This window comes from Mustelus asterias, chromosome 30 (genome assembly GCF_964213995.1).
Source record: "Mustelus asterias chromosome 30, sMusAst1.hap1.1, whole genome shotgun sequence".
Classification (NCBI taxonomy): Eukaryota; Metazoa; Chordata; class Chondrichthyes; order Carcharhiniformes; family Triakidae; genus Mustelus; species Mustelus asterias.
Window position 1 is genome coordinate 17935205 of NC_135830.1, and position 27701 is coordinate 17962905.

At 47.1% G+C, this 27701-nt stretch overlaps 2 protein-coding genes across 2 annotated transcripts in view; both read left to right on the top strand.

The window, feature by feature from the left end:
- The window catches only part of LOC144480811 (uncharacterized), a 992083-nt gene that overhangs the window by 834707 nt on the left and 129675 nt on the right, over positions 1-27701 (top strand). The window lies entirely within an intron of this gene.
- The window catches only part of LOC144480761 (uncharacterized), a 46707-nt gene continuing 21750 nt past the window's right edge, over positions 2745-27701 (top strand). The window contains exons 1-3 of the mRNA XM_078200338.1: positions 2745-2920; positions 12583-13125; positions 18714-19181. Coding sequence (XP_078056464.1) covers positions 2745-2920; positions 12583-13125; positions 18714-19181 — 1187 coding nt within the window. The remainder of the gene's footprint in view (positions 2921-12582; positions 13126-18713; positions 19182-27701) is intronic.

The following is a 27701-nucleotide window of genomic DNA, read 5'->3' on the forward strand; positions in this document are numbered from 1 at the left end:
AGAACTGAGGTGAGGAGAAATTTCTTCATCCAGAGGGTGATGAATGTGTGGAATTCACTGCCACAGAATATAGATCAAGGGATATGGGGGAACGGGAGTGGGGGGGTGGGATTAGGATATTGAATTTGATGATCAACCATGACCATAATGAATGGCGGAGCAAGCTCGAAGGGCTGAATGACCTACCCCCACTTCTAGATTCTATGTTTCAGTGAGAGAAGTTGCCTGAAGCGGTGGCAAAGAATTTGGTTACACTTCAGCCCCAGGCTCCTCATGTTTACATAGAAACATACTAGAAAATATAAGTAGGGAGGAGGCCACTCGGCCCTTCGAGCCTGCTCCGCTGTTCATTCTGGTCATGGCTGATCATCAAATTTAATATCGTAATCCCGCCTCCCCCCCCACCCCACCCCCCGTATCCCTTGATCCCCAAGGAATGTATCTAATTCCTTATTGAAATCAGACTCTACTTCTACTTTTGAGGAAGGGACTTCCGAAGATTCAAGACTCTGAATGAAATAAAATCTTCTCATCTCTGTCTTCAATGGGCAACACTGCTTTTTAAACAGTGACCCCCAGATTCTCCCATAAGAGTAAACATCCTCTCCACATCCAAGATCTTTCAGAATCTTGAAGGTTTAAATTAAATTGCCACTTACTCTCTTAAAGTCGAGCAGAAGCTAAACTTGAGCAGAGAATGTCTCTGGTGTTATTATGTGGTCATGATGTGGAGATGCCAGCGTTGGACTGTGATAAACACAGTAACAGTTTTAACAACACCAGGTTAAAGTCCAACAGGTTTATTTGGTAGCAAATACCATTAGCTTTCGGAGCGCTGCTCCTTCGTCAGATGGAGTGGAAATCAGATTTTCCAGTCATAGAGTCATTCCAGCACAGAAGGAGTCCATTGGATAACTCGAGTCCATACCGACTCTCACAGTAACTTCATAGTTTTTCACAGTTTTTTTGTGATTTTCACAGTGAGTTCATGCAGTGTTAATGTAAGCATGCTTGTGACACGAACTAATAAATTATCAAAAGTAAACTATAAATCCTCTGTCACGCAATTCTGTCCGTCTGGAGTGGGTCCCATTCTGTAACCCTGCAGCACCCATCTAATCTCATTTAGAAATTATTGATCATCTGTGCTTGACTACCCCCACGGCACAAGTTCAAGATCATAATTAATCACAACCCCCTGTATCTTAACTAACTGGAGCCATCCTATCCATTAAATATATTTTTAGTTCAGTCATAGCAGAGGTATTTGTATCATCGATAGTCACAGGTGAGGTGCCTGAAGACTGGAGGGTGGCAAATGTTGTGCCTTTGTTTGAAAAGGGCTGCAGGGAAAAGCCTGGGAACTGCAGGCCAGTGAGCCTCACATCTGTGGTGGGTAAGTTGTGGAAGGTATTTTGAGAGACAGGATCTACAGGCATTTAGAGATGCAAGTACTGATTAGGGACAGTCAGCATGGCTTTGTGAGTGGTGAAGAAGGCATTCAGCGTGCTTGGTTTCATTGGTCAGAACATTGAATACAGGAGTTGGGATGTCTTGTTGAAGTTGTACAAAACATTGGTAAGGCCACACTTGGAATGCTGTGTACAGTTCTGGTCACCCTATTATAGAAAGGATATTATTAAACCAGAAAGAGTGCAGAAAATAATTATTAGGATGCTACTGGGACTTGACGGTTTGAGTTATAAGGAGAGGCTGGATAGACTGGAACTTTTTTGTCTGGAGTGTCGGAGGCTTAGGGGTGATCTTATAGAGGTCTATAAAATAATGAGGGGCATAGATCAGCTAGATAGTCAATATCTTTTCCCAAAGTAGGGGAGTCTAAAACTAGAGGGCATAGGTTTAAGGTGAGAGGGGCAATTTTTTCATACAGAGGGTGGTGAGTGTCTTGAACAAGCTGCCAGAGGTAGTAGTAGAGGCGGGTACAATTTTGATTTTTAAAAAGCATTTAGACAGTTACATGGGTAAGATGGGTATTGAAGGATATGGGCCAAATGCGGGCAATTGGGACTAGCTTAGGGGTTAAAAAAAAAGGCGGCATGGACAAATTGGGGCGAAGGGCCTGTTTCCATGCTGTGAACCTCTATGACTCTCGAGACTGTCTGGCAGCCTGCATGGAGATTTCCAGCTCTCTGTGTCCAGGACAGGAAGCAGTGAGCTTGGATCTATCAATCAGCACCTTCAGGAGAATTGGGAGGGTGAATATTAGATACAGCAGAGTGAGAATGGAGGGAGAGTGTGTGGGATGGAGATTTACAGCTTTTGGGGAATGAGAGAGGAAAGAATGTTCCATAGAAACTAGAATTGTCTGTCCTGAATTTCGATCCTGTAATGACTGTGATGACTTTTGTAAACTCCTTTTACCGGCTATCAGAAGGTGAGAATTTACAGACAGAAATCTTAAACCAAACGTCACATCAACATCTGACAGAGTCACTCAATTCAACGGGACCTGAATATCATCGGCCTTTGAATCCAGAAGGAGAAATGTTTTTCTGTTCTGTCTGCTTCAGGAGATTTTAAACATCAGTGTGACTGGAAAAGCACCGAGACACACACACCCGGGTGAGAGTGTTCCAGTGCACTGCGTGTGGAAAACGCTTCAGTTGCACAGCCTGAAAAAACATCGCAGCATTCACAGCGGGAAGAGACTGTACCCGTGTTCTGTGTATGGATGAGGTTTCAACTGATTGTCCGACCTGGAGAGTCACAAGGACACCTGCACCATGGAGAAACGGTGGAAATGTGGGGACTGTGGGAAGGGATTTAGATACCCTTCTCACCTGGAAACTCATCGACGCAGTCACACTGGGGAGAGACCGTTCACCTGTTCTCAGTGTGGGAATGGATTCAGTCGATTATCCACCCTGCAGACACACCAGAGAGTTCACAATGAGGAAAAGCCATTCATCTGCTTTCATTGTGGGAAGAGATTCACTCAGTCATCCGCCCTGCAGACACACCAGCGAGTTCACAATGAGGAGAGACCATTCATCTGCTCTCAGTGTGGGAAGGGATTCACTCTGTCATCCAGCCTGCGGACACACCAGCGAGTTCACACTAGGGAGAGGCCGTTTACCTGCTCTCTGTGTGGGAATGGGTTCACTCAGTTATCCCATCTGAAGACACACCAACGGTTTCACACTGGGGAGAGGCCGTTCACCTGCCCTCAGTGCGAGAAGGGATTTGCTCAGTTATCCACTCTTCAGACACACCAGCGAGTTCACACCAAGGAGAGACCGTTCACCTGCTCTCAGTGTGGGAAAGGATTCACTCAGTTATCCAATCTGCGGAGACACCAGCAAGTTCACATGTGATTCCAGGTGTTGGATTCTGCTGTTATTGTTTCTGCTCTCAATTACATCCAGGACTGCATTTTGTTCATTCTCACAGTTGGTCACTGGGGAGAATTGGAGGGTTTCTTTCTGCTGGACTGGCCGGTCTCACCACTTTGTCTCCAGTGGGCTGATAATCCTTTAACCTTGTTGCGAATATCTGGCTTTGGATTTCTCAAGGATCACAGAGTGAAAGGGTGTTTGGAAGTTTAAAGATATTTTGTTCACAATACTGTTTGGAAGCTTCGCAAAGCACGCAGAGGGAGTAGTGAGCATGAGGAACTGAAAGAGATTAGTATTCGTGAAAAAGTAGCACTGGAGAAATTAATGGGGTTGGAAGTGAATAAATCCCCAAAAAGCTGCTGATCTACATCCCAGAGTTGGAAGAGGTGGCTGTGGAGATAGTGGATACATTGGTGGTCATCTTCCCAAATTCTATAGATTGTGGAATGGTTGCTGCAGATTGGAAGGTGGTAAATGAAACCCCACTGTTTAAGGAGGGAGAGAGAAAACGGGGAACCACAGACCCATCAGCCTGACATCAGCCGGAGGGAAAATGCTACAATCTATTGTACAGGATGTGATAACAGATGAATGTGCACATTCAGAACAGGGGTACGTCCCTCACGCCTGCTCCACCATTCAATACGTGCACAGCTGATCTGATTGTAACCTCAACTTCACATTCCCGCCGACCCCCTGATAAACTTTCACCCCCTTGCTTATTAAGAATCTATCCAGCTCTGCCTTCAAAAGATTCAGAGACTCTGCGTCCACTGCCCTTTGAGAAAGAGAGTTCCAGACATTCAGACCCTCTGAGAGGAAGAAGTTCTCCTGTTATTTGTTTTAATCGAGCCGCCTCTTACTCTTCTAAACTCCAGTAGATACAAGTCTAACCTGTCCAATCATTCCTCATTAGACAAACCAGCCATTTCAGGTATTAGTCCAGTAAACCTTCTCTGAGCTGTTTCCAATGTGTTTACATCTTTCCGAAGTGAGAGCCATATTGTACACAGTACTCCAGATGGTTTCACCAATATCCTGTATAACTGAAGCATAACCTTCCTACTTTTTTATTAAATTCCCTTCGCAATAAACAGTAACAGTCTATTAGCTTTCCCAATTCCTTGCTGTACCTGTATACCGGCCTTTTGTGATTCACGCACTGGGACACCCAGATCCCTCTGCAATCCCAGCTCTGCAATCTCACACCATTTAAATGATAAGCTTCTCTTTTATTCTTCCTGCCAAAATGGATGATTTGACTTTTTGCCACATTATATTCCATTTGGCAGATCTTTGGCCCTGTTTTAACCTATCTATATATTTTGTAACCAAAAAGAGAAAATGCTGGAAAATCTCAGCAGGTCTGGCAGCATCTGTAAGGAGAGGAAAGAGCTGACGTTTCGAGTCCAGACGGCCCTTTGTCAAAGCTAAAAGGCAGAGAAAGTGGGAGATATTTATACTGCAGGGTGAGGGAATTAAAGATGAGTCATAGCCACAGAAACCAGGGGAAAAGACTGCTAATGGCTGTCCACAGAGAGAATAAAGGGTATGAATGGCCAAAAGAGAGAGGGGGTGGCTGGGGGGGGGGGGGGGGGTGGGGGAGGGGGGGGGTGGGGGAGGGGGGGGGGTGGGGGAGGGGGGGGGCGGGGGGGTGGGGGAGGGGGTGGGGGAGGGGGGGGGGCGGGGGGGTGGGGGAGGGGGGGGGCGGGGGGGTGGGGGAGGGGGGGGGGCGGGGGGGTGGGGGAGGGGGTGGGGGGGGGCGGGGGGGGTGGGGGTGGGGGTGGGGGGGGCGGGGGGGGGGCGGAGGGGGGAGGGAGAATGAATGGGACAAGGTAAGATTTAGGAAAGGGGGAGAAAAGGTAAGGGAAGGGGAATAAATTAGGGGGAAAGAGTGGGAGGGGGGAAGAAAAATGAAGAAACACAATAAAGAAATAAAAAGAAATTAAAGAAATAAAAAGACATATTTTTGTCGTCTCCTTATGTCATCTTCACAACTTTCCCACCTATCTTTATGCCATTAGCCAAATTAGCAACCACCCACTCAGTCCTTTCACCGAAGTCTAAGGGCTAAAAGGGGTCACGAGAAAGTATTGGGCAGCAGGATTAAGGAAAATCCCAAGGCTTTTTATACATATATAAAGAGCAACAGGGAGAGGGTTGGCCCACTCAAGGACAGTCGAGGGAATCTATGCGTGGAGCCAGAGGAAATGGCGATGTATTAAATGAGTACTTTGCGTCCGTATTCACCAAAGAGAAGGACTTGGTGGATGATGAGTCTGGGAAAGGGTGTGTGGATAGTTTGAGTCATGTTGAGATCAAAAAGGAGGAGGTATTGGGGTTCTTGAGAAACATTAAGTTACTCAAGTCCCCAGGGCCCCAAGGGATATACCCCAGAATACTGAGAAAGGCAAGGAAGGAAATTGCTGGGGCCTTGAGAGAAATCTTTGTATCATCACTGGCTGCAGGGGAGGTCCCAGAGGATTGGAGAATAGCCAATGTTGTTCCTTTGTTTAAGAAGAGTAGCAAGAATAATCCAGGTAATTACAGGTCGGTGAGCCTTACATCAGTGGTAGGGAAATTATTGGAGAGGGTTCTTCGAGACAGGATTTATTCCCACTTGGAAATAAGTGGACGTATTAGCAAGAGGCAACATGGCTTTGTGAAGGGGAGGTCGTGTCTCAGTAACTTGATCGAGTTTTTCAAGGAAGTGATGAAGGTGATTGATGAGGGCAGGGCAATGAATGTTGTCCACATGGACTTCAGTAAGGGTCCCTCATGGCAGACTGGTGCAGAAGGTGAAGTTGCATGGGATCAGAGGTGAGCTGGCAAGGTGGACACAAAACTGGCTCGGTCATGGAAGACAGTGGGTAGCAGTGGAAGGGTGCATTTCTGAATGGAGGGCTGTGACAAGTGACGTTCCTCAGGGATCAGTGCTGGGACCTTTGCTGTTTGTAATATATATAAATAATTTGGAGGAAAATGTAACTGGTTTCATTAGTAAGTTTGTGGACGACACAAATGTTGGTGGATTTGCGGATAGTGATGAGGACCATCAGAGGATACAGCAGGATATAGATCGGTTGGAGACTTGGGCAGAGAGATGGCAGATGGAGTTTAATCTGGACAAATGTGAGGTAATGCATTTTGGAAGGTCTATTACAGATAGGAAATATACAGTAAATGGCAGAACCCTTAAGAGTATTGATAGGCAGAGGGATCTGGGTGTACAGGTACACAGGTCACTGAAAGTGACAACGCAGGTGGAGAAGGTAGTCAAGAAGGCATACGGTATGCTTGTCTTCATCGGCCGGGGTATTGAGTTTAAAAATTGGCAAGTCATGTTGCAGCTTTATAGAACCTTAGTTTGACTGCACTTGGAATATAGTATTCAATTCTGGTCAGCATACTACCAGAAGGATGTGGAAGCTTTGGAGAAGGTACAGAAAAGATTACCAGGATGTTGCTTTGCATGGAGAGCATTAGCTATGAGGAGAGGTTGGAGAAACTTGGTTTGTTCTCACTGGAACGACAGAGGTTGAGGGGCGACCTAATAGAATTCTACAAGATTATGAGAGTGGATAGTCAGAAGCTTTTTCCCAGGGTGGAAGAGCCAATTACTCGGGGGCATAGGTTTAAGGAGTGAGGGACAAGGTTTAAAGGAGATGGATGAGGCAGGTCTTTTTACACAGAGGGTGGTGAGTGCCTGGAACTCGCTGCTGACGGAGGTAGTGGAAGCAGATACAATAGTGACTTTTAAGGGGTGTCTTGACAAATAGACGAATAGGATGCGAATGGAGAGATATGGTCCCTGGAAGGGTAGGAGTTAAGTCGGGCAGCATGGTCAGTGCAGGCTTGGAGGGCCAAAGGGCCTCTTCCTGTGATGTAATTTTCTTTGTTCTTTGTAAGTCGTCTATATCAACTATAAAACATTGGAGCCCCAGCACTGTAGTCTTTGACAGAGCACTCATTATATCTTGACAACCAGATAATGACCTACATATGCCGAGTGTTTCCTGCTAGCTAGCCAATCTTTTATTCACGCCAATATGTTATCCCCACAGCATGAACTTTTATTTGTTGCAATAACCTTTGATGTGGCACCTTATCAAATGCCTTCTGGAAATCTAAGTACATTACAATGTACTTTAGGGAAGTAAATCTCCCATACTTACCGAGCCTGGTCTACATGTGACTCCAGAGCCACAGCAATGTGTTTGATTCTCAACTGTGCTCCAAGGGCACCTGGGGATGGGCAATAAATGCTGGCCAGGCAGCGACGCCCATGTCCCACGAATGGATAACAATGTGTGGAATGTGCAGACTGGGGGAACCAGGGGGGGGCGGGGTTCCCGGGTCCGCGCGCCTGAACCCGGAGACGTCACCGTGGAGCAGAGTGATTGCTATTGGCTGATTCAGGCATGGCTCCATTGTGCCGTCACAATGACTCAGAGGGGCGTTCCCAGCACACACTGTCCCATTGGCAGCAATATCACTGGTTACAGAAGCAGCACACTGCGGATTGGACACCAGCTCAGCGCGGCTGGCGGTCAAAGCCCCGCCCACCCCCACGTGGGCTCGGGTTCCGCCCCCTCATTGTCCACATGCGGCAGATTGACCAATGGCAACGTCTGGAGGACCGGATGGGCGCTGGTCCTCCAGCCAATCAGAGTCCTGGTCTTGTGTCAATGGCTGCATGGAGCTTCCATTGTCTGTCTAACAAAGCTGCTGCTCTCTGTCTGAATGAAGATTGAGCTTCAGACAGACTCAAACCTCCTGTCTCCAACACCTGTGAGTAAAACACTTTCTTTTCTCCCCCTTTCCATTTCTTTTCTCATTCTGAGGGAAATTGGGGACTTGCAGCAACTGACGGGAAAGGAAGTGAATCCAGGGAGGCTGCAGACTCTGGAAAGATTGGCCCAGGTCTGTCTGTCTCTCTTTTTTTAAAGATATTGACATCCTTTGCTCCCTCAGCTTGACTCATTTATTTGTCTGGACAAAGCATGGTCTCTTTCCTGATGTTCACAATTAAAAGGATGTTTTCTCCAGGAGATGGCTGACATTTAAGGGCACAGTAAATTAATATTGTGCACATGAATGACCGAGACATGTCAGACTTATGATCAATAGAATCATAGAGTAATCAAATCCTACAGTGCAGAAGGAGGCCATTCGGCCCATCGAATCTGCACTGACCACAATCCATAGAGGTTTACAGCACGGAAACAGGCCCTTCGGCTCAACTTGACCATACTGCCCTTTTTTTAAAAACCCCTAAGCTTGTCCCAATTGCCTGCATTTGGCCCACATCCCTCGATACCTATTGTAACCATGTAACTGTCTAAATGCTTTTTAAAAGACAGAATTATACCTGCCTCTACTACTACCTCTGGCAGCTTGTTCCAGATACTCATTATCCTCTGTGTGAAAAAATTGCCCCTCTGGACCCTTTTGTACCTCTCCCTTCTCACCTTAAACCTATGCTCTCCAGTTTTAGACTCCCCTACATTTGGGAAAGATATTGAGTATCTAGCTGATCTATGCCCCTCATTATTTTGTAGACCTCTATAAGATCACCCCTCAGCCTTCTACACTCCAGAGAAAAAAGTCCCAGTCTATCCAGCCTTTCCTTATAACTCAAACCATCAAGTCCCGGTAGCATCCTAGTAATTTTTTTCTGCACTCTTTCTAGTTTAATATCCTTTCTATAATAGGGTGACCAGAACTGCACACAGTATGCCAAGTGTGGCCTTACCAATGTCTTGTACAACTTCAACAAGACGTCCCAGCTTCTGCATTCAATGTTCTGACCGATGAAACCAAGCATGCTGAATGCCTTCTTCACCACTCTGTCCACCTGTGTCTCCACTTTCAAGAAGCTATGAACCTGTACCCCTCGATCTCTTTGTTCTGTAACTCTCTCCAATACCCTACCATTAACTGAGTAAGTCCTGCCCTGGTTCAATCTACCAAAATGCATCACCTCGCATTTACCTAAATTAAACTCCATCTGCCATTCGTCAGCCCACTGGTCCAATTGATCAAGATCCCATTGCAATCCGAGATAACCTTCTTCACTGTCCACTATGCTACCAATCTTGGTGTCATCTGCAAACTTACTAACCATGCCTCCTATATTCTCATCCAAATCATTAATATAAATGACAAATAACAGTGGACCCAGCACTGATCACTGAGGCACACCGCTGGTCACAGGCCTCCAGTTTGAAAAACAACCCTCTACAACCACCCTCCGGCTTCTGTCATCAAGCCAATTTTGTATCCATTTAGCTACCTCAGCCTGGATCCCGTGAGATTTAAACTTATGCACCAACCTACCATGCGGGTCCTTCAAAAAACTCAATCAAATTTGTGAGACATGATTTTCCACTCACAAAGCCACGCTGACCGTCCCTAATCAGTCCTTGCGTCTCTAAATGCCTGTAGATCCTGTCTCTCAAAATACCTTCCAACAACCTACCCACCACAGATGTGAGGCTTGCTGGCCTGCAGTTCCCAGGCTTTTTCCTGAAGCCCTTTTTAAACAAAGGCACAACATTTGCCACTCTCCAATCTTCAGGCACCTCACCTGTGACTATCGATGATTCAAATATCTCTGCTCGGGGACCCGCAATTTCCTCCCTAGCCTCCCACAATGTCCTGGGATACACTTCATCTGGTCGTGGGGATTTATCTACCTTGGCCCTATCCTCTTAACTCCAACTAGCATTTACCCTGCTAGTCCCCCAACACTAAGGGGCAATTTAGAATCCACCTAACCTGCACATGTTTGGGAGAAAACCGAAGGACGCGGAGGAAACCCACGCAGACATGAGGAGAACGTGCAGACTCCACACAAACAGTGACCTAAACCGGGAATTGAACCCATGTCCCTGGCGCTGTGAGGCAGCCGTGCTAACCACTGAGTCACTTTGCCGCCCTCTAATTTCACAGATGTCACCAAAATTGATGATGTGATAAATAGTGAGGAGCAAAGCCTTAGATTACAGGAGGATGTAGACGGGCTGGTTCGATGGACAGAGCAATGGCAAATGGAATTTAACCCTGGAATGTATGAGGTAATTCATTTATGGAGAACTAACAAGACAAGGGAATATACACTGAATGGTCGGATGCTAGAAGTACAGAGGACCAGAACGACCTTGGGGTGCATGTCCATAGGACCCTGAAGGTGCCAGGACTGGTAGATGAAATGGTTAAGAAGGAATATGGGATACTTTCCATTCTTAGCTGAATATAAGAACAAGGAGGTTATGATGGAGTTGTGCAAAATGCACACAGCCAGAGTTCTGTGTGCAAATCTGGTTAGTACACAAGAGGAAGGATGTGATTGAATGAGAGAAGGTGTGGAGCAGATTCGCCAGGAGTGTTTGCCTTGGCTGGAGTGTTTCAGGTATGAGGAGAAGATGGTCAGGCTGGAGTTGTTCTCCCTGGAGCAGAGAAGACTCAGGAAGGGATTTGATTGAGGTGTACAAAATTATCAAGGCCATAGATAGGAAGGAACTTTTCCCTGAGCTAACGTGTCCATAACCAGGGGGCAAAGATTTAAGGTAAGGGGCAGAAAATAAAGAGGGTATTTGAGGAAAACATTTTCACCGAGAGGGTGGTGGGGATCTGGAACTCTCTGCCTGAAAGGTTGGTAGAGGCGACAACCTTCACAACATTTAAGAAGCATTTAGATGAGTAATTGAAACGTGATAGCACACCAGGCTATGGAGTAAGTGCTGGAAAATGGAATTGAAATGGATAGGTGCTTAATAGGCTGCACAGACAAGATGGGCCAAAGGGCCACTTGCTATGCTGTAAAATTGTATGACTTTATCAAGACAGAGATGTGTCTGGTGTTCTTATATGGCACAGATTAGATAGATTATTCATGGCTTTGTAATAAAGTACATTCTGATTATTTCTAGTCATGGTCAGTACAGCACAGGAGTCCGTTCAGCAACTTGAGTCCTTGCTGACTGTCTGTCGAGTAATTCTGTCAGTCTGGAATGGCTTCTGTAACCTGGCAGCACCCATCCAATCTCATCTCAAAATTATTGATCATCTCTGCTTGACTACCCTCATAGGCAGCAAGTTCAAGACCATGATCAATCACAACCCCCTGTATCTTAACCAACTGAAGGAATCATAGAAACCCTACAGTGCAGAAGGAGGCCATTCGGCCCATCGAGTCTACACCGACCACAATCCCACCCAGTCCCTACCCCCACATATTTTAACCCACTAATCCCTCTAACCTACGCATCTCAGGACTCTAAGGGGCAATTTTTAACCTGCCAATCAACCTAACCCGCACATCTTTGGACTGTGGGAGGAAACTGGAGCACCCGGAGGAAACCCACGCAGACACGAGGAGAATGTGCAAACTCCACACAGACAGTGACCCGAGCATCGAACCCAGGACCCAGGAGCTGTGAAGCAGCAGTGCTAACCACTGTGCTACCGTGCCGCCCAGACATTAAACACATTGTTAGTCCAGTCAGATAGACATATATCTGTCTGACAGCCTGCATGGAGATTTCCAGCTCTGTGCCCAGGACAGGAAGCAGTGAGCATGGATCTGTCAATCAGCCTCAATCAGCACCTTCAGGAGAATTGGGAGGGTGAATATTAGATACAGCAGAGTGAGAATGGAGGGAGAGTGTGTGGGATGGAGATTTACAGCTTTTGGGGAATAAGCGAGGAAAGAATGTTCTGTTCTGAATTTCTATCCTGCACCGACAGTGATGACTTTTGTAAACTCCTTTTACAGGATATCAGAAGGTGAGGATTTACAGACAGAAATCTCAAACCAAACCATCAACATCTGACAGAGTAACTCATTCATCAGGACCTGAATATCATTGGCCTTTGAATCTGGAAGGAGAAATGTTTCTCTATTCTGTCTGCTTCATAAATGTTTAAACATCAGTGTGACTGGGATAGCACCAAACAACACACACACACCCAAGTGAGAGTGTTCCAGTGCACTGAGTGTGGAAAGAGCTTTAACCAGTTACACAGCCTGAAAATACATCGCAGCATTCACAGCGGGAGAGACTGTACCCGTGTTCTGTGTGAGATTTAACTGATTGTTTAACCTGGAGAGTCACAAGGACACCCGCACCATGGGGAGACTGTGGAAATGTGAGGACTGTGGGAAGAGATACAGAATTCCATCTGAGCTGCAAATTCATGAATGCAGTTACAAGGCGGGGACACCATTCACCTGCTCTGACTGTGGGAAGGGATTCACTCTGTCATCCAGCCTGCAGAGACACCAGCGAGTTCACACTGGGGAGACACCATTCACCTGCTCTGACTGTGGGAAGGGATTCACTCTGTCATCCAGCCTGCAGAGACACCAGCGAGTTCACACTGGGGAGAGGCCATTCACCTGCTCTGACTGTGGGAAGGGATTCACTCTGTTATCCAGCCTGCAGAGACACCAGCGAGTTCACACTGGGGAGAGGCCATTCACCTGCTCTGACTGTGGGAAGGGATTCACTCTGTCATCCAGCCTGCAGAGACACCAGCGAGTTCACACTGGGGGGACACCATTCACCTGCTCTGACTGTGGGAAGGGATTCACTCTGTCATCCAGCCTGCAGAGACACCAGCGAGTTCACACTGGGGAGACACCATTCACCTGCTCTGACTGTGGGAAGGGATTCACTCTGTCATCCAGCCTGCAGAGACACCAGCGAGTTCACACTGGGGAGACACCATTCACCTGCTCTGACTGTGGGAAGGGATTCACTCAGTTATTCCAGCTGCTGAGTCACAAAGTCACTCACAGCCAGGAGAGACCCTTTAAATGCTCTGACTGTGGGAGCGGATTCAAAAGCTCTCGGGTACTGATTTCCCACCAGCGCATTCACACTGGGGAGAGACCGTTCAGCTGCTCTCACTGCACAAAGAGATTTAGAACATCATCCAACCTGCGAGTGCACCAGCGAGTTCACACTGGGGAGAGACCGCTCCTTTGTTCTGAGTGTGGGATGGGATTCGCTCAGTTATCCACTTTGCTGAGACACCAGCGAGTTCATACCAGGGAGAAGCCGTTCACATGCTCAGTGTGTGGGAACAGCTATGTTCACTTATCCAGCCTGCTGAACCACAACGTCACTCACAGCAATGAGAGACCCTTTAAATGCTCTGACTGTGGAAGCGGATTCAAAAGCTCTCAGGAACTGGTGTCCCACCAGCGCATTCACACTGAGGACAGACCGTTCAGTTGCTCTCACTGCATAAAGAGGTTTAGATCATCATCCACCCTGCGGACACACCAGCGAGTTCACACTGGGGAGTGGCCATTCACCTGCTCTCAGTGTGGGAAGGGGTTCACTCAGTCATCCCACCTGCTGAAACACCAGCGAGTTCACACTGGAGAGAGACCATTCACCTGCTTGGTGTGTGGGAAGGGATTTGCTCAGTTATCCAACTTGCTGAGGCACAATCTCACTCACACCAGTGAGAAACCCTTTAAATGTTCTGACTGTGAGAGCGGCTTCAAAAGCTCTCGAGAACTGAAGTCCCACCAGCGCATTCACACTGAGGAGAGACCGCTCAGCTGCTCTCACTGCACAAAGAAGTTTAAATTGTCATCCGGCCTGCGGGCACACCAGCGAGTTCACACCGGGGAGAGGCCATTCACCTGCACCGTGTGTGGGAAGGGATTCACTCAGTTCTCCAGCCTGCAGACACACCAGCGAGTTCACACCGGGGAGAGACCATTCACCTGCTCCGTGTGTGGGAAGGGATTCACTCGGTCATCCCACCTGCTGAGACACCAGCGAATTCACAAGTGATGACAGGGGTTGGATTCTGTTGTTACTGCTGCTGTTAATCACATCCAGGACTGAAGCATGTTCATTCTGACAGTGGGTGAAGTGGGAGGGTTGGAGGGTATCTTTCTGCTGGACTGGCCGGTCTCATGACTTTGCTTCCAATGGGCTGATGCTCTTTGAGCCTGGGAGAGCACATTTCCACTGAAATGCTCCACAAAGGCTGATGAAAGACATATATTTTATCCTGGATGTAAATAGTTTTTCCCACCACTACAGACAGATCTAAAATAAATAAACTTGTCTCTGTTCCATTGAGTCTACAGCACAGGGCCAGGCCAGTCATGTAACTAAGTCTGCACGCTAGATTTTAGTGAAACCCAACCATTTTCAGGTTAATTTCAATTACATTCACAGAAATGAAAGGTCAAAATGTCATTTTGTTCTTGCACTGAGATAAGAAGCCGTTTAATGTTCAGTATAATCACTCGCATGTATTCATGAAGGGTTATTACATCAATAGGAATCAGCCAGAAACAGGCGACTGACCAAATAGTGAACCTCAGTTAAGTTTCAATTGAAGGATAAGTTATTAATAATCAGCAGTTAATGGGAAGTCACTTTGGGATATTTCTGTATTTCTCCATCAGCTTTTCTTATGAGGACATGAAGGTGGTGTCAGAGCTGGGAAAGAAATGGGATGAGCCTTGGACTCTCTCCCTATCAGGAACACACACACTGTCCTTGACTGTTGAGTCTGTCTGAATGAATGGAACTCCTGTAAAGACATCAAGATAACAGACAGAGCTGAAAGGAAGGCATTGTCCTAAGTTGAAGAGCTTGTGCGTGATTAGCTGGAACCAATGGAGTTGACTCTATTGACAAATTATAGACCAATTAGCCGTTTCCAGCTACTTAGAGTCATAGAGGTTTACAGCATGGAAACAGGCCCCTTGGCCCAACTTGTCCATGCCGCCTTTTGTTTTTAAAAAAACCCTAAGCTAATCCCAATTGCCCGCATTTGGCGCATATCCCTCGATATCCATCGTACCCATGTAACTATCTAAATGCATTTTAAAAGACAAAATTGTACCCGCCTCTACTACCACTTCAGGCAGATTGTTCCAGACACTTATCACCCTCTGTGTGAAATAATTGCCCCTCTGGACACTTCTATATCTTGACATGTGCCTGAGGTGGGCTCACAACATCTTTTGAGTGTAAAGAGAGGGATCCACCTTTGTGAACATGGAGTGTGGAGAAGCGGTTTGGATCTTCAGGGACAGTTGAGCTTCCTCCTATCAGCGTGAAGGTTGTTTCCAATAAAGCTCAGGGGCAGATGAGTAGTTTGTCCTGGCACTGGTTCAGTGATGGGTTCCCTGCCAGTCGAAACCCCAGGAAGGTGCCGCCTGTGCTTCTCAGAGGCAGTGACTGTTTCTCTGTCAGCCCCAGGAGTTCACGTTGTCGTCCACTTCTCTTGGATTGATCACTGATTAGAAAGTGTGGAGTTGGTAGAGTTTCATTGATGAGTAAACTTTACCTTATTTCCCACTCCGTTAGTTAGGTGATAAAGAACAAAGAAAATTACAGCACAGTAATAGGCCCTTCGGCCCTCCAAGCCTGCAACGACCATGCTGCCCACCTGAATGAAAACCCTCTGCCCTTTCCGGGACCATGTCCCTCTATTCCCAAGTTATTCATTTATTTGTCAAGACACCCCTTAGAAGTCACTATCGTATCTGCTTCCACTACCTCCCCTGGGAAGGGGAGTTTCTAAATGTTACATATAAACAATAAACTTTGATAGTATTGACTGATTTGGTGTCTGACTCTTTGCTTGATGGTTGAGTCGGTGCAGACTCAATGGGCTGAGTGGCCTCCTTCCGCACTGGAGGAATTCTATGATTCTCAATGGAGATCACAAATGCTGACAATACTCCCAGTGCAGTATAACCATGCTTCTAAACAAGTTGAATATAACATCCCTGCTGTTCAATTCTATCTCTCGAGAATGGAACCCTATTTCTGGGCCCCAGACCTGAGGGAAGATGTGAAGTTCTTAGAGAGGGTGCAGAGGAGATTTGCACGAATGGCAACTCACATCATTAAAAAGTAGCTGGATCAGCACTTGGCAAGTCAGAACATTTAAGGCTATGGGCCAGGTGCTGGTAAATGGGATTTGGTGGGAGGTCAGGTGTTTCTTGCGTGTCGGTGCAGACTCGATGGGCTGAAGGGCCTCTTCAGCACTGCACGATTCAATGATGAGGCAATTCAGTTCGTTGGAGAGAGTGGAGCAGCTGAAATTTCTCTCTTTAAATCAGTCAAAACATTAGGGTCTAGAATGGGGTCATTCAATGCTGGCACTTTGCATGTCAAACTCTTGTCCGTTCTATTTATTGACAGATCCATGCTCACTGCTTCCTGTCCTGGAGTGGAGATGCCGGCGTTGGACTGGGGTAAACACAGTAAGAAGTTTAACAACACCAGGTTAAAGTCCAACAGGTTTATTTGGTAGCAAAAGCCACACAAGCTTTTGGAGCCTTAAGCCCCTTCTTCAGGTGAGTGGGAATACTGTTCACAAACAGGGCATATAAAGACACAAACTCAATTTACATGAATAATGGTTGGAATGCGAATACTTACAACTAATCAAGTCTTTAAGGTACAAACAATGTGAGTGGAGAGAGCATCAAGACAGGCTAAAGAGATGTGTATTGGACACTTTCAGCTCTCTGTGTCCTGGACACAGAGAGCTGGAAATCTCCATGCAGGCGGCCAGACAGATATATGTCTATCTGACTGGACTAACATTCTGTGTGGAATGTCCAGACTGGGGGAACAATGGGTGGGGGCGGGGCTCCTGGTTCCGCGCGCCTGAACCCGGAGACGTCACCACGGAGCAGAGTGATTGCTATTGGCTGATTCAGGCAGGGCTCCATTGTGCCGTCACAATGACTCAGAGGGGCGTTCCCAGCACACACTGTCCCATTGGCAGCAATATCACTGGTTACAGAAGCAGCACACTGCGGATTGGACACCAGCTCAGCGCGGCTGGCGGTCAAAGCCCCGCCCACCCCCACTTGGGCTGGGCTTCCGCCCCCTCATTGTCCACATGCGGCGGATTAACCAATGGCAACGCGTGGAGGACCGGATGGGCGCTGGTCCTCCAGCCAATCAGAGTCCGGGCCTGGTGTCAATGGCTGCGCGGAGCTTGGTCCATTGTCTGTGAGTAAAGTGTTTGAATTCTGCGCTCCAGAGGACTGTGGAGCCTCAGTCATCAAATATTTTCAAGAGAGAGATTGGTAACTTTTGAGGCATTGAGCAACCTGGGGGATAGTTTGGGAAATATTGGCCCTATGGAAATAGTGTGAGGTAGATCAGCCAATTCTCAATCAATGGTTGAAGCAGTTCGATGGGCTGAATGGCCAACTGCAGCTCCAATTTGTTATGATTTCTGTGCTGGACAGGAAGCAGTGAGCATGGGTCTGTCAATCAGCATCTTCAGGAGAATTGGGAGGGTGAATATTAGATGCAGCAGAGTGAGAATGGAGGGAGAGTGAGTGGGATGGAGATTCACAGCTTTGGGGAATGAGAGAGGAAAGAATGTTCCATAGAAATTAGAATTGTCTGTTCTGAATTTCTATTTCTATTTCTAACTCATTTTACAGGATATTGAAAGAGGAACCACAGGCTGAAATCTCAAATGTCACGTCTAGATCTGGCAGTCATATTCCTTGGGAGTGAAATATCATCGGCCTTTGAATCTGGAAGGGGAAATGTTTGTCCAGTCTGTCGATTTGAAAAAAAATTCAAGCATCAGTGTGACTGGAACAGCACCAACACACTGCCACACTCAAGTGAGAGTATTCCAATGCACTGACTAAAGAGCTTTAACCAGTTACACAGCCTGAATAAATATCACACCATTCACAGTGAGGAGAGACCGTACTGGTGTTGTGCCTGGCCGAGGCTTCAACTGATTGTCCACCGAAGAGAGCGGCAAGGACACCTGCACCATGGAGAAACCATGGAAATGTGGGGACTGTGGGAAGAGATACAGAGCCCCATCTCAGCTGGAAGCTCATCGGCGCAGTCACACTGGGGAGAGGCCGTTCATCTGCTCTCAGTGTGGGGAGGGATTCGCTCTGTTATCCACGTTGCAGAAACACCAGCGAGTTCACACTGGAGAGAGACCGTTCACCTGCTCTCAGTGTGGGAACAAGTTCACTCGGTTATCCAATCTGCAGACACACCAGCGAGTTCACACTGGGGAGAGGCCATTCACCTGCTCTCAGTGTGGGAAGGGATTCAGTCAGTTTTCCAGCCTGCGGACACACCAGCGAGTTCACACCGGGGAGAGGCCATTCACCTGCTCTCAGTGTGGGGAAGGATTCGCTCTGTTATCCACATTGCAGAAACACCAGCGAGTTCACACTGGAGAGAGACCGTTCACCTGCTCTCAGTGTGGGAACAAGTTCACTCGGTTATCCAATCTGCAGACACACCAGCGAGTCCACACTGGGGAGAGGCCATTCACCTGCTCTCAGTGTGGGAAGGGATTCAGTCAGTTTTCCAGCCTGCGGACACACCAGCGAGTTCACACCGGGGAGAGGCCATTCACCTGCTGTCAGTGTGGGGAGGGATTCAGAGCTTCATCCAGCCTGCTGATACACCAGCGAGTTCACACTGGGGAGAGGCCCTTCACCTGCTCTCAGTGTGGGGAGGGATTCAGAGCTTCATCCAGCCTGCGGACACACCAGCAAGTTCACACTGGGGAGAGACCGTTCACCTGCTCTCAGTGTGGGAAGGGATTCACTCGGTCATCCAGCCTGCAAACACACCAGCGAGTTCACACTGGGGAGAGGCCATTCACCTGCTCTCAGTGTGGGGAGGGATTCAGAGCTTCATCCAGTCTGCGGACACACCAGCGAGTTCACACTGGGGAGAGACCGTTCACCTGCTCTCAGTGTGGGAAGGGATTCACTCGGTCATCCAGCCTGCGGACACACCAGCGAATTCACACTGGGGAGAGGCCGTTCACCTGCTCTCAGTGTGGGAAGGAATTCATAACTTCATCCAACCTGCGGACACACCAACGAGTTCACACTGGGGAGAGGCCGTTCACCTGCTCTCAGTGTGGGAAGGAATTCATAACTTCATCCCACCTGCGGAGGCACCAGCGAGTTCACACTGGGGAGAGACCATTCACCTGCTCTGTGTGGGAAGCGGTTCAGTGATTCATCCAGCCAGCAGAAACACCAACAAGTTCACACTGGGGAGAAACCGTTCATCTGCTCTGTGTGTGGGAAGGGATTCTCTCGGTTATTCTGCCTGCAGACACACCAGGGAGTTCACACTGGGGAGAGACTGTTCAGCTGCTCTGTGTGTGAGAAGAGATTCAGTCTTTCATCTCAGCTGTTGGTCCACCAGCGAGTTCACGAGTGGTTCCAGTGGTCGATTTTGCTGTTATTGTTTCTGCTTTCAATTATATTGGTCAATGGGGAGGGTCGGAGGGTTTCTTTCTGCTGGACTGGCCGGTCTCACAACTTTGCCTCCATTGGGCTGATGCTCTTTGAGTTTTGTTGCGAATACCAGGTTTCAGATTTCACAAGGATCACAGAGTGACAGGGTGCTCGGAAGTTCAGAGATATTTAGTCAGCATTTCTGTTTGAAACCCCCCAAATGCCCATCCAATTTCCTTTGTAATTGTTTATTGTCTCCACTTCCTCCACCCTCGTAGGCAGCGAGTTCCAGGTCATTACCATTCGCTGCATCAAAATATTCTTCCTCACATGGGCAGCACGGTAGCACAGTGGTTAGCACTGCTGCTTCACAGCTCCAGGGACCTGGGTTCGATTCCCGGCTTGGGTCACTGTCTGTGTGGAGTTTGCACATTCTCCTCGTGTCTGTCGTGGGTTTCCTCCGGATGCTCTGGTTTCCTCCCACAGTCCAAAGATGTGCGGGTTAGGCTGATTGGGCATGCTAAAAATTGCCCCTTAGAGTCCTGAGATGCGGAGGTTAGAGGGATTAGCGGGTAAATGTGTAGGGATATGGGGGTAGGGCCTGGGTGGGATTGTGGTCGGTGCAGACTCGATGGGCCAAATGGCCTCTGATTCTATGATCCCACCCAAAACTTTAAATTTGCTTGTCATCCTTGTCCCATCAGCTAATAGGAACAGATTTTCTTTGTCCACCTTATCTAAACCTGTCAGAATCTTGTCCACCTCTATCAAATCTCCCCTCAACCTCCTTTGCTCCCAGGGGAACAACCCCAGCCTGACATTGACAATAAAGATCAATCCAACAGAATATGTTACCTTCTGAAATCAAATGGGAATGTTCAATTTCTGTTTTAAAGGTACTGTGAATATATTGTCCTGGACAATAAAGGAATTGGAATAACTAACCTTGGGTGTGGTTGAATGGAATATATCAATCTGGAACCCACTTACAGTCTAGTGAAAGTCTGGAATGTGTCGCTGGAAATCCCTCCGGAACAGCACTTTGGGTCACCTATACCTCAGGCATTGCAGCAGTTCAAGAAGGCAGTGTTGGGGTTGACATATTCTGTTATAATTGATGGACTGTAGTTTGAATGTGAGGCATTATAGGACTGGACTATGGAGTCATAGAGGTTTACAGCATGGAAATAGGCCCATCAGCCCAACTTGTCCATGCTGCCCTTTTTTTAAAACCCCTTAGCTAATCCCAATTGCCCGCATTTGGCCCATATCCCTCTATACCCATCTTATCCATGTAACTATCTAAAAGCTTTTTAAAAGACAAAATTGTACCCGCCTCTACTACTATCTCTGGCAGCTTGTTCCAGACACTCACCACCCTCTGTGTGAAAAAATTGCCCCTTTCGACACTTTTATATCTCTCCCCTCTCACCTTAAACCGATGCCTTCTAGTTTTAGACTCCCCTACTTTTGGGAAAAGATATTGACTATCTACCTTATCTATGCCCCTCATTATTTTATAGACCTCTATAAGGTCACCCCTCAGCCTCCTGCGCTCCAGAGAAAAAAGTCCCAGTCTATCCAGCCTCTCCTTATAACTCAAACCATCCAGTCCCAGTAGCATCCTAGTAAATCTTTTCTGCACTATTTCTAGTTTAATAATACCCTTTCTATAATAGGATGACCAGAACTGCACGCAGTATTCCAAGTGTGGCCTTACCAATGTCTTGTACAACTTCAACAAGACGTCCCAACTCCTGTATTCAATGTTCTGACCGATGAAACCAAGCATGCTGAATGCCTTCTTCAGCATTCTGTCCACCTGTGACTCCACTTTCAAGGAGCTATGAACATGTACCCCTCGATCTCTTTGTTCTGTTACTCCCCAACGCCCTACCATTAACTGAGTAAGTCCTGCCCTAGCTCAATCTACCAAAATGTATCACCTCGCGTTTGTCTCAATTAAACTCCATCTGCCATTCGTCAGCCCACTGGCACAATTGATCAAGATCCCGTTGCAATCGGAGATAACTTTCTTCACTGTCCACTATGCCACCAATCTTGGTGTCATCTGCAAACTTACTAACCGTGCCTCCTATATTCTCATCCAAATCATTAATATAAATGACAAATAACAGTGGACCCAGTACTGATCCCTGAGGCACACTGCTGGTCACAGGCCTCCAGTTTGAAAAACAACCCTCTACAACCACTCTCTGGCTTCTGTCAAGAAGCCAATTTTGTATCCAGTTAGATACCTCACCCTGGATCCCGTGAGATTTTAACCTTATGCAACAACCTACCATTCGGTACTTTGTCAGAGATCTTGCTAAAGTTCATGTCGACAACATCAACTGCACTGCCCTCATCTATCTTCTTCGTTACCCCTTCAAAAAACTCAATCAAATTTGATCACAGCTCAGTTTCTGCAATCATGGACCATTAAAGCTGCTTAGCAGTGCCCTGACAGAGGACCCGGTGAGAATATTTCCTCATTGAGTTAGAATTAAACTTATTCCAGGACTGGCTGGTGTTCAGTGGCTGAGATACCCGAATCTGTGAAAAGGGGGTCCGACCAATCAACAAACAATGGTAGGTAGTTGATTAAGAAGTTAAGAAGCGTTCTCAGGCATTGTTTAAATTATTTTATCATAAATTTGTGATGAGAACTGTGAGGGACTATGACCCGATAGTCACTGAAGTGACGGTATACTCCAAGTAGCACTGGACTGAAAAGCGAGAGTAGATTCTAATGAATGGTTATAATCCTACCCTAGCATGGCCAGTGAAAAATCAGAGCTCGAGTGATCAAGAATAATAATGTGATAAGGTGCGAAGGAATAAGATCTCCCCGTGTAAAAATCAAGTTGGGATGACATTTGTATCACATAGGAGTCAATGAATGGAATACATTGGGTATTGCACATTCCCTAGCCTGGCCTGATTGAACACATGAATGGGCTATTGAAACAATGAATCAAGCTTGACCACACACTCAAAGAGTGGCAAAGGCCTTACATAATTTGAATAATAGGCCACAAAAAGGAGGGGTGGCATGGCGGCACAGTGGTTAGCACTGCAGCCTCACAGCACCAGGGACCTGGATTTGACTCCTGGCTTGTGTCACCGTCTGTGTGGAGTTTGCACATTCTCCCCGTGTCTGCGTGGGTTTCATCCAAGTGCACCGGTTTCCTTCCACACTCCAAAGATGCGGGTTAGGTTGATTGGCCATGATAAATTGCCCTTTAGTGTCAGGGTGTCATAGGGTAAATAAGTATGGTTATGGGGGTAGGGCCTGGGTGGGATTGTGGTCGGTGCAGATTGGATGGGCCGAATGGCCTCCTTCTGCACTGTAGGGATTCTATGAACCCTCTTGAGTAAGATGATAAAACAACCTGTCCCTTCAATTCTTCCTCCAGACAGGGAATATGACACACCTGTATGTAAGGGTGGCAAGGTGTGGGTACATATCTCAAACCAAACCCCACAGAAAAGGGGAAATAATTGCTGCTGGACATGCTTGGCTTGTATCTCCTGAGCTGCGTTCACTCCCGATGCATGGGGGATGGAAGGCATCCAGTAAAATATGCACTCAAAACAAATGTACTTGTGGAGAAGGACAGAAATATGATTTGTATAACGTCACTGTCCAGGCATCCGTGCTCAGTGCGGCGGATTGTAGCCAATGGCCTTTTGTGGTGGTATGTCCTCTACATAACTCCTCATACATGAAGCTTGTACCTTACAGCTGAGTCATGGCCAATGTCAATAGGAATTATCGCCAGTTAATGATACTATTATGCATGAAATTGGACAAGTTTGGTGGGGAGGTGATGGCCTCGTGATATTATCGCTAGATTACTAATTCAGAACTCAGCTAATGTTCTGGGGACCCAGGTTCAAATCCCACCACAGCAGATAGTGAAATTTAATGAAAAAGATCTGGAAATAAGAATCTACTGATGACCATGAAACCATTGTCGATTGTCAGAAAAAAAACATCTGATTCACAATGTCCTTTAGGGAAGCAAATCTGCCGTCCTTAACTGGTCTAGCCCACATGTGACTCCACGAATAATTAAAAAAAACTATGTCTGCATTACCAGCACTCACAATGTGCATCTGAATGCCAGATAGCTTGAACTCCCTGTAAACCAATGTTGGAAAGATGCATGGGACATATTTGATGTACATACTAATAGAACTTAATAAATTATGCAGGCTTATTGAACAAAATACACACGTTTCTACACATCTAAGTCAAGACAGGCAACATTTTCTTAGGCAGAGTGTGGAAACGACCTACGCTTAAGGCAAACTTCACCAAACATCGGATGAACTTAATTGCCTCAGTTTTCACCTTTGGTGGGATGTTTTTAATGTATGGTCACCCAAAGCATCCGCTGTTTTTACTTTAATGTTACATCCTGTTGTCATACTGCTACTTTGTACCCTTTTGTTGTTCATTTTAATTGTCTTGTGGCACAGAGTGCGTGCATTGTTCACACAGGTCATTGCTGTGAAGGAACTTATACAGGTACAGATGGGATTGCTGCGTTGGCTGCTGAATCTCAGGGTGGAATGAATAGAAAGTAAAGAGTTAAGATATTCACCAGTCAACTCAGCATTTATTCATGCTGTGAGAACCTAAAGAAGCAGCTGCGCTACAGTAACAAGCTGACCTTCCAGTGCTGTATTTGTATATTGTTTCCCAAGCCTGGGAATTTACCAAATCTCCTGTCAGGTTGTTTGTGCCACACTGTAAAACACGGGGGGCGGGGCTTCGACCCGGGTACGTTGGTCTTCACCTTGGACCGGGATCACGAACGTTGCCAGGACCTCTCGAGCTCCAGACCAGCTGTCGTTAGAAGGGTTCCCGACAGGCAGAAGGCAGTGAGACTCATTGTTTTAATTTCTCTCGTATTATTTACTCTTTTTGAATAAACCATTCTAATAGTTGAGAGATTATAATTCTGGTCTGTCTCTTATTTAACATTCACCTGGATCATTGGTGGCACGGTGGCACAGCAGTTAGCTGCCTCACAGCGCCAGGGACCTGAGTTTGATTCCCAGTTTGGGTCACTGTCTGTGTTCTCCCCTTGTCTGTGTGGGTTTCCTCCGGGTGCTCCGGTTACCTCCCACAGTCTGAAAGACGTGCTGGTTCGGTGCATTGGCTATGCCAAATTCTCCCTCAGCGTCACCGAACAGGTGCAGGAGCGTGGCAACGAGGGGATTTTCACAGTGACTTCATTGCAGTGTTAATGTAAACCTACTTGTGACACTAACCGGAGGAAGCCCATGCAGACATGGGGAGAACATGCAAACTCCATCCAGACAATCACCCAAGGCTGGAATTGAACTCGGCTCCCTGGAGCTGTGAGACAGCGGCGCGAACCACCATGTCAGCCCATGTTTGCGACCAGGTGTCCCTGGAAAGGAAGCATGTGGTGACGACCAACACAAGGTCTTCAGTGGGCACTGTGGGGGCTGGAGAGCTTCATTCCTCCCCAGAACCACATCATAGTTTTACGTTTGTAACTTTTCATTCAGCGTTTAGTTTTTGGCTGTCCCTTTAAAGGATTCCCCACCCCCCCCCCCTCACCCCCGCCCCGCCCCCGCCTTCCCATTCATTTAATTTGATTGTTTAATTTGATCCAAATTTCGATGTTAAAGAGTACAAAAGGGGAATTCATTATTGACCCCAAATAACAGAGGATATGGAACTTGGTCCATGGTGAGTGGTTGAGGTGAACAGCATGAATACATTGAAAGGAAAGTTAGATCCACACATGAGGGACACAGTAACAGAAGGATATGCTGATAGGGAGGAGATGCAGTGGGGTAGGTGGAGGCTGATGTGGAGTAAATTACTGACAGGCCGATTGAGCCGGCTGGCCCGGCCCTGTGCTGGAGACTCAATGGAACAGAGACTCATGTATTTATCTGAGATCTGACTGCAGGATCGATCAAACAAACTCAGGCCAGTCTTAAGGATCATGGTGTTGTGATCTCAGTGAAAACAGTGCGGAGCAGCCACAGCATCTCGGTTACAATGAATATTCACCTTCTGAAAGCCCTTGTGTGGCCGGTGCCAATGTGTGTCTGTGAAAGCTGGACTATCAATAAGAGTGACGAGGCTCCAATAAAAGTGTTTGAAATGAAAGGACTCGGACGGATATTCCGAGTGTCACGGACGGCAAAGTGGATGAATGAGTGGGTGCTGGAGAAAGCTGGTGTTCACCGGAACCTGTTTGAGGCTCTGACATCCCAGAAGCTCACCTATTTTGGACATAAGAGCATAAGAACATAAGAAATAGGAGCAGGAGTAGGCAATCTAGCCCCTCGAGCCTGCCCCGCCATTCAGTAAGATCATGGCTGATCTGAAGTGAATCAGTTCCACTTACCCGCCTGCTCCCTATCACCCTAAATGATCAGAAATCTATCTACCTGTGACTTAAACATATTTAACGAGGTCGCCTCCACTGCTTCAGTGGGCAGAGAATTCCAGAGATTCACTACCCTCTGAGAGAAGACGTTCCTCCCCAACTCTGTCTTAAACTGACTCCCCTTTATTTTGAGGCTGTGTCCTCTAGTTCTTGTTTCCTTTCTAAGTGGAAAGAATCTCTCTGCCTCCACCCTGTCGAGCCCCTTCATTATCTTATAGGTCTCTATAAGATGTGTTGTGAATAGGGAGGGAGTGTTTGGAAAAAGAGGTAATGTGAGACAGAACACCTGGAAAATGTGTGCAAGGAAGGCCCGAGATGGGTGGATAATATCAGAATGTGGACCGGCCTCCCGATGGGACAGGCAGTGAGAGCAGCTGAGAAATCAGTGGAGAAAGATTGTTCAGAGCGCGGCCAATCCTCAGAACGAGGACAGATGAGCGATAAGGGACCTGTAGTGGTAGGAAAAAGACGTTATTACTCAGGATAAAATTACTGTACTGTAAGAAACTAAGAGCAGGCCATTCGAGTCTGCTCCACCATTCAATATGATCATGGCTGATCCTCGATCTCAATGCCATATTCTCCCCATACCGATTGAAGCCATTAAAATCTAAACTAAAATCTATCTCTTCCTTGAATATATTCAGTGACTGGGATTCCACAGCCTTCTGTGGTAGAGAATTCCACAAGTTCACTACCCTTTGAGTTAAGTTTTTTCCTCATCTCGGTCTCATCTGACATCTGCTTTTGTGGATCATTTCAGTGGAAATGTGCCCTCACTCAAAGGGAATCAGCCACTGGAATGCAAATTGAGAGACCGGTCAGTCCAACAGCAAGAAAGCCTCTGACCCCCACACTTCACCAACTGTCAGAATGAACATGCTTCAGTCCTGGATATGATTAACAGCAGCAATAACAGCAAAATCCAACCCCTGTCATCACTTGTGAACCCGCTGGTGTCTCAGCAGGTGGAATGACTGAGTGAATCCCTTCCCACACACAGAGCAGGTAAATGGTCTCTCCCCAGTGTGGACTCGCTGATGTGTCAGCAGGTTCGATGACCGATTGAATCTCTTCCCACACACGGAGCAGGTAAATGGCTTCTCCCCAGTGTGAACCCGCTGGTGTGTCAGCAGGGTAGATAACTCACAGAATCCCATCTCACACTCTGAGCAGATGAAAGGCCTCTCCCTGTCCCCGCTGTGAATTTGTTGGTGTCTTAGCAGGTTGGCTAACTGAGTAAATCCCTTCCCACAATTGGAGCAGGTGAACGGTCTCTCCCCAGTGTGAACTCGCTGGTGTGTCAGCAGGGTGGAGGAATCTCCGAATCCTTTCCCACACACGGAGCAGATGAACGGCCTCTCTCCAGTGTGAACTCGCTGATGTGCCAGCAGGTCAGATGAATCTCTGAATCCTTTCCCACACTCTGAGCAGGTGAATGGTCTCTCCCCAGTGTGAACTCGATGGTGCCTCTGCAGACTGGATGACCGAGTTGATAAGGAGGATGTGCAGGATATTCTGGAGGGTCTGAAAATAGATAAATCCCCTGGTCCGGATGGGATTTATCCAAGGATTCTCTGGGAGGCAAGAGAAGTGATTGCAGAGCCTCTGGCTCTGATCTTCAGGTCGTCGTTGGCCTCTGGT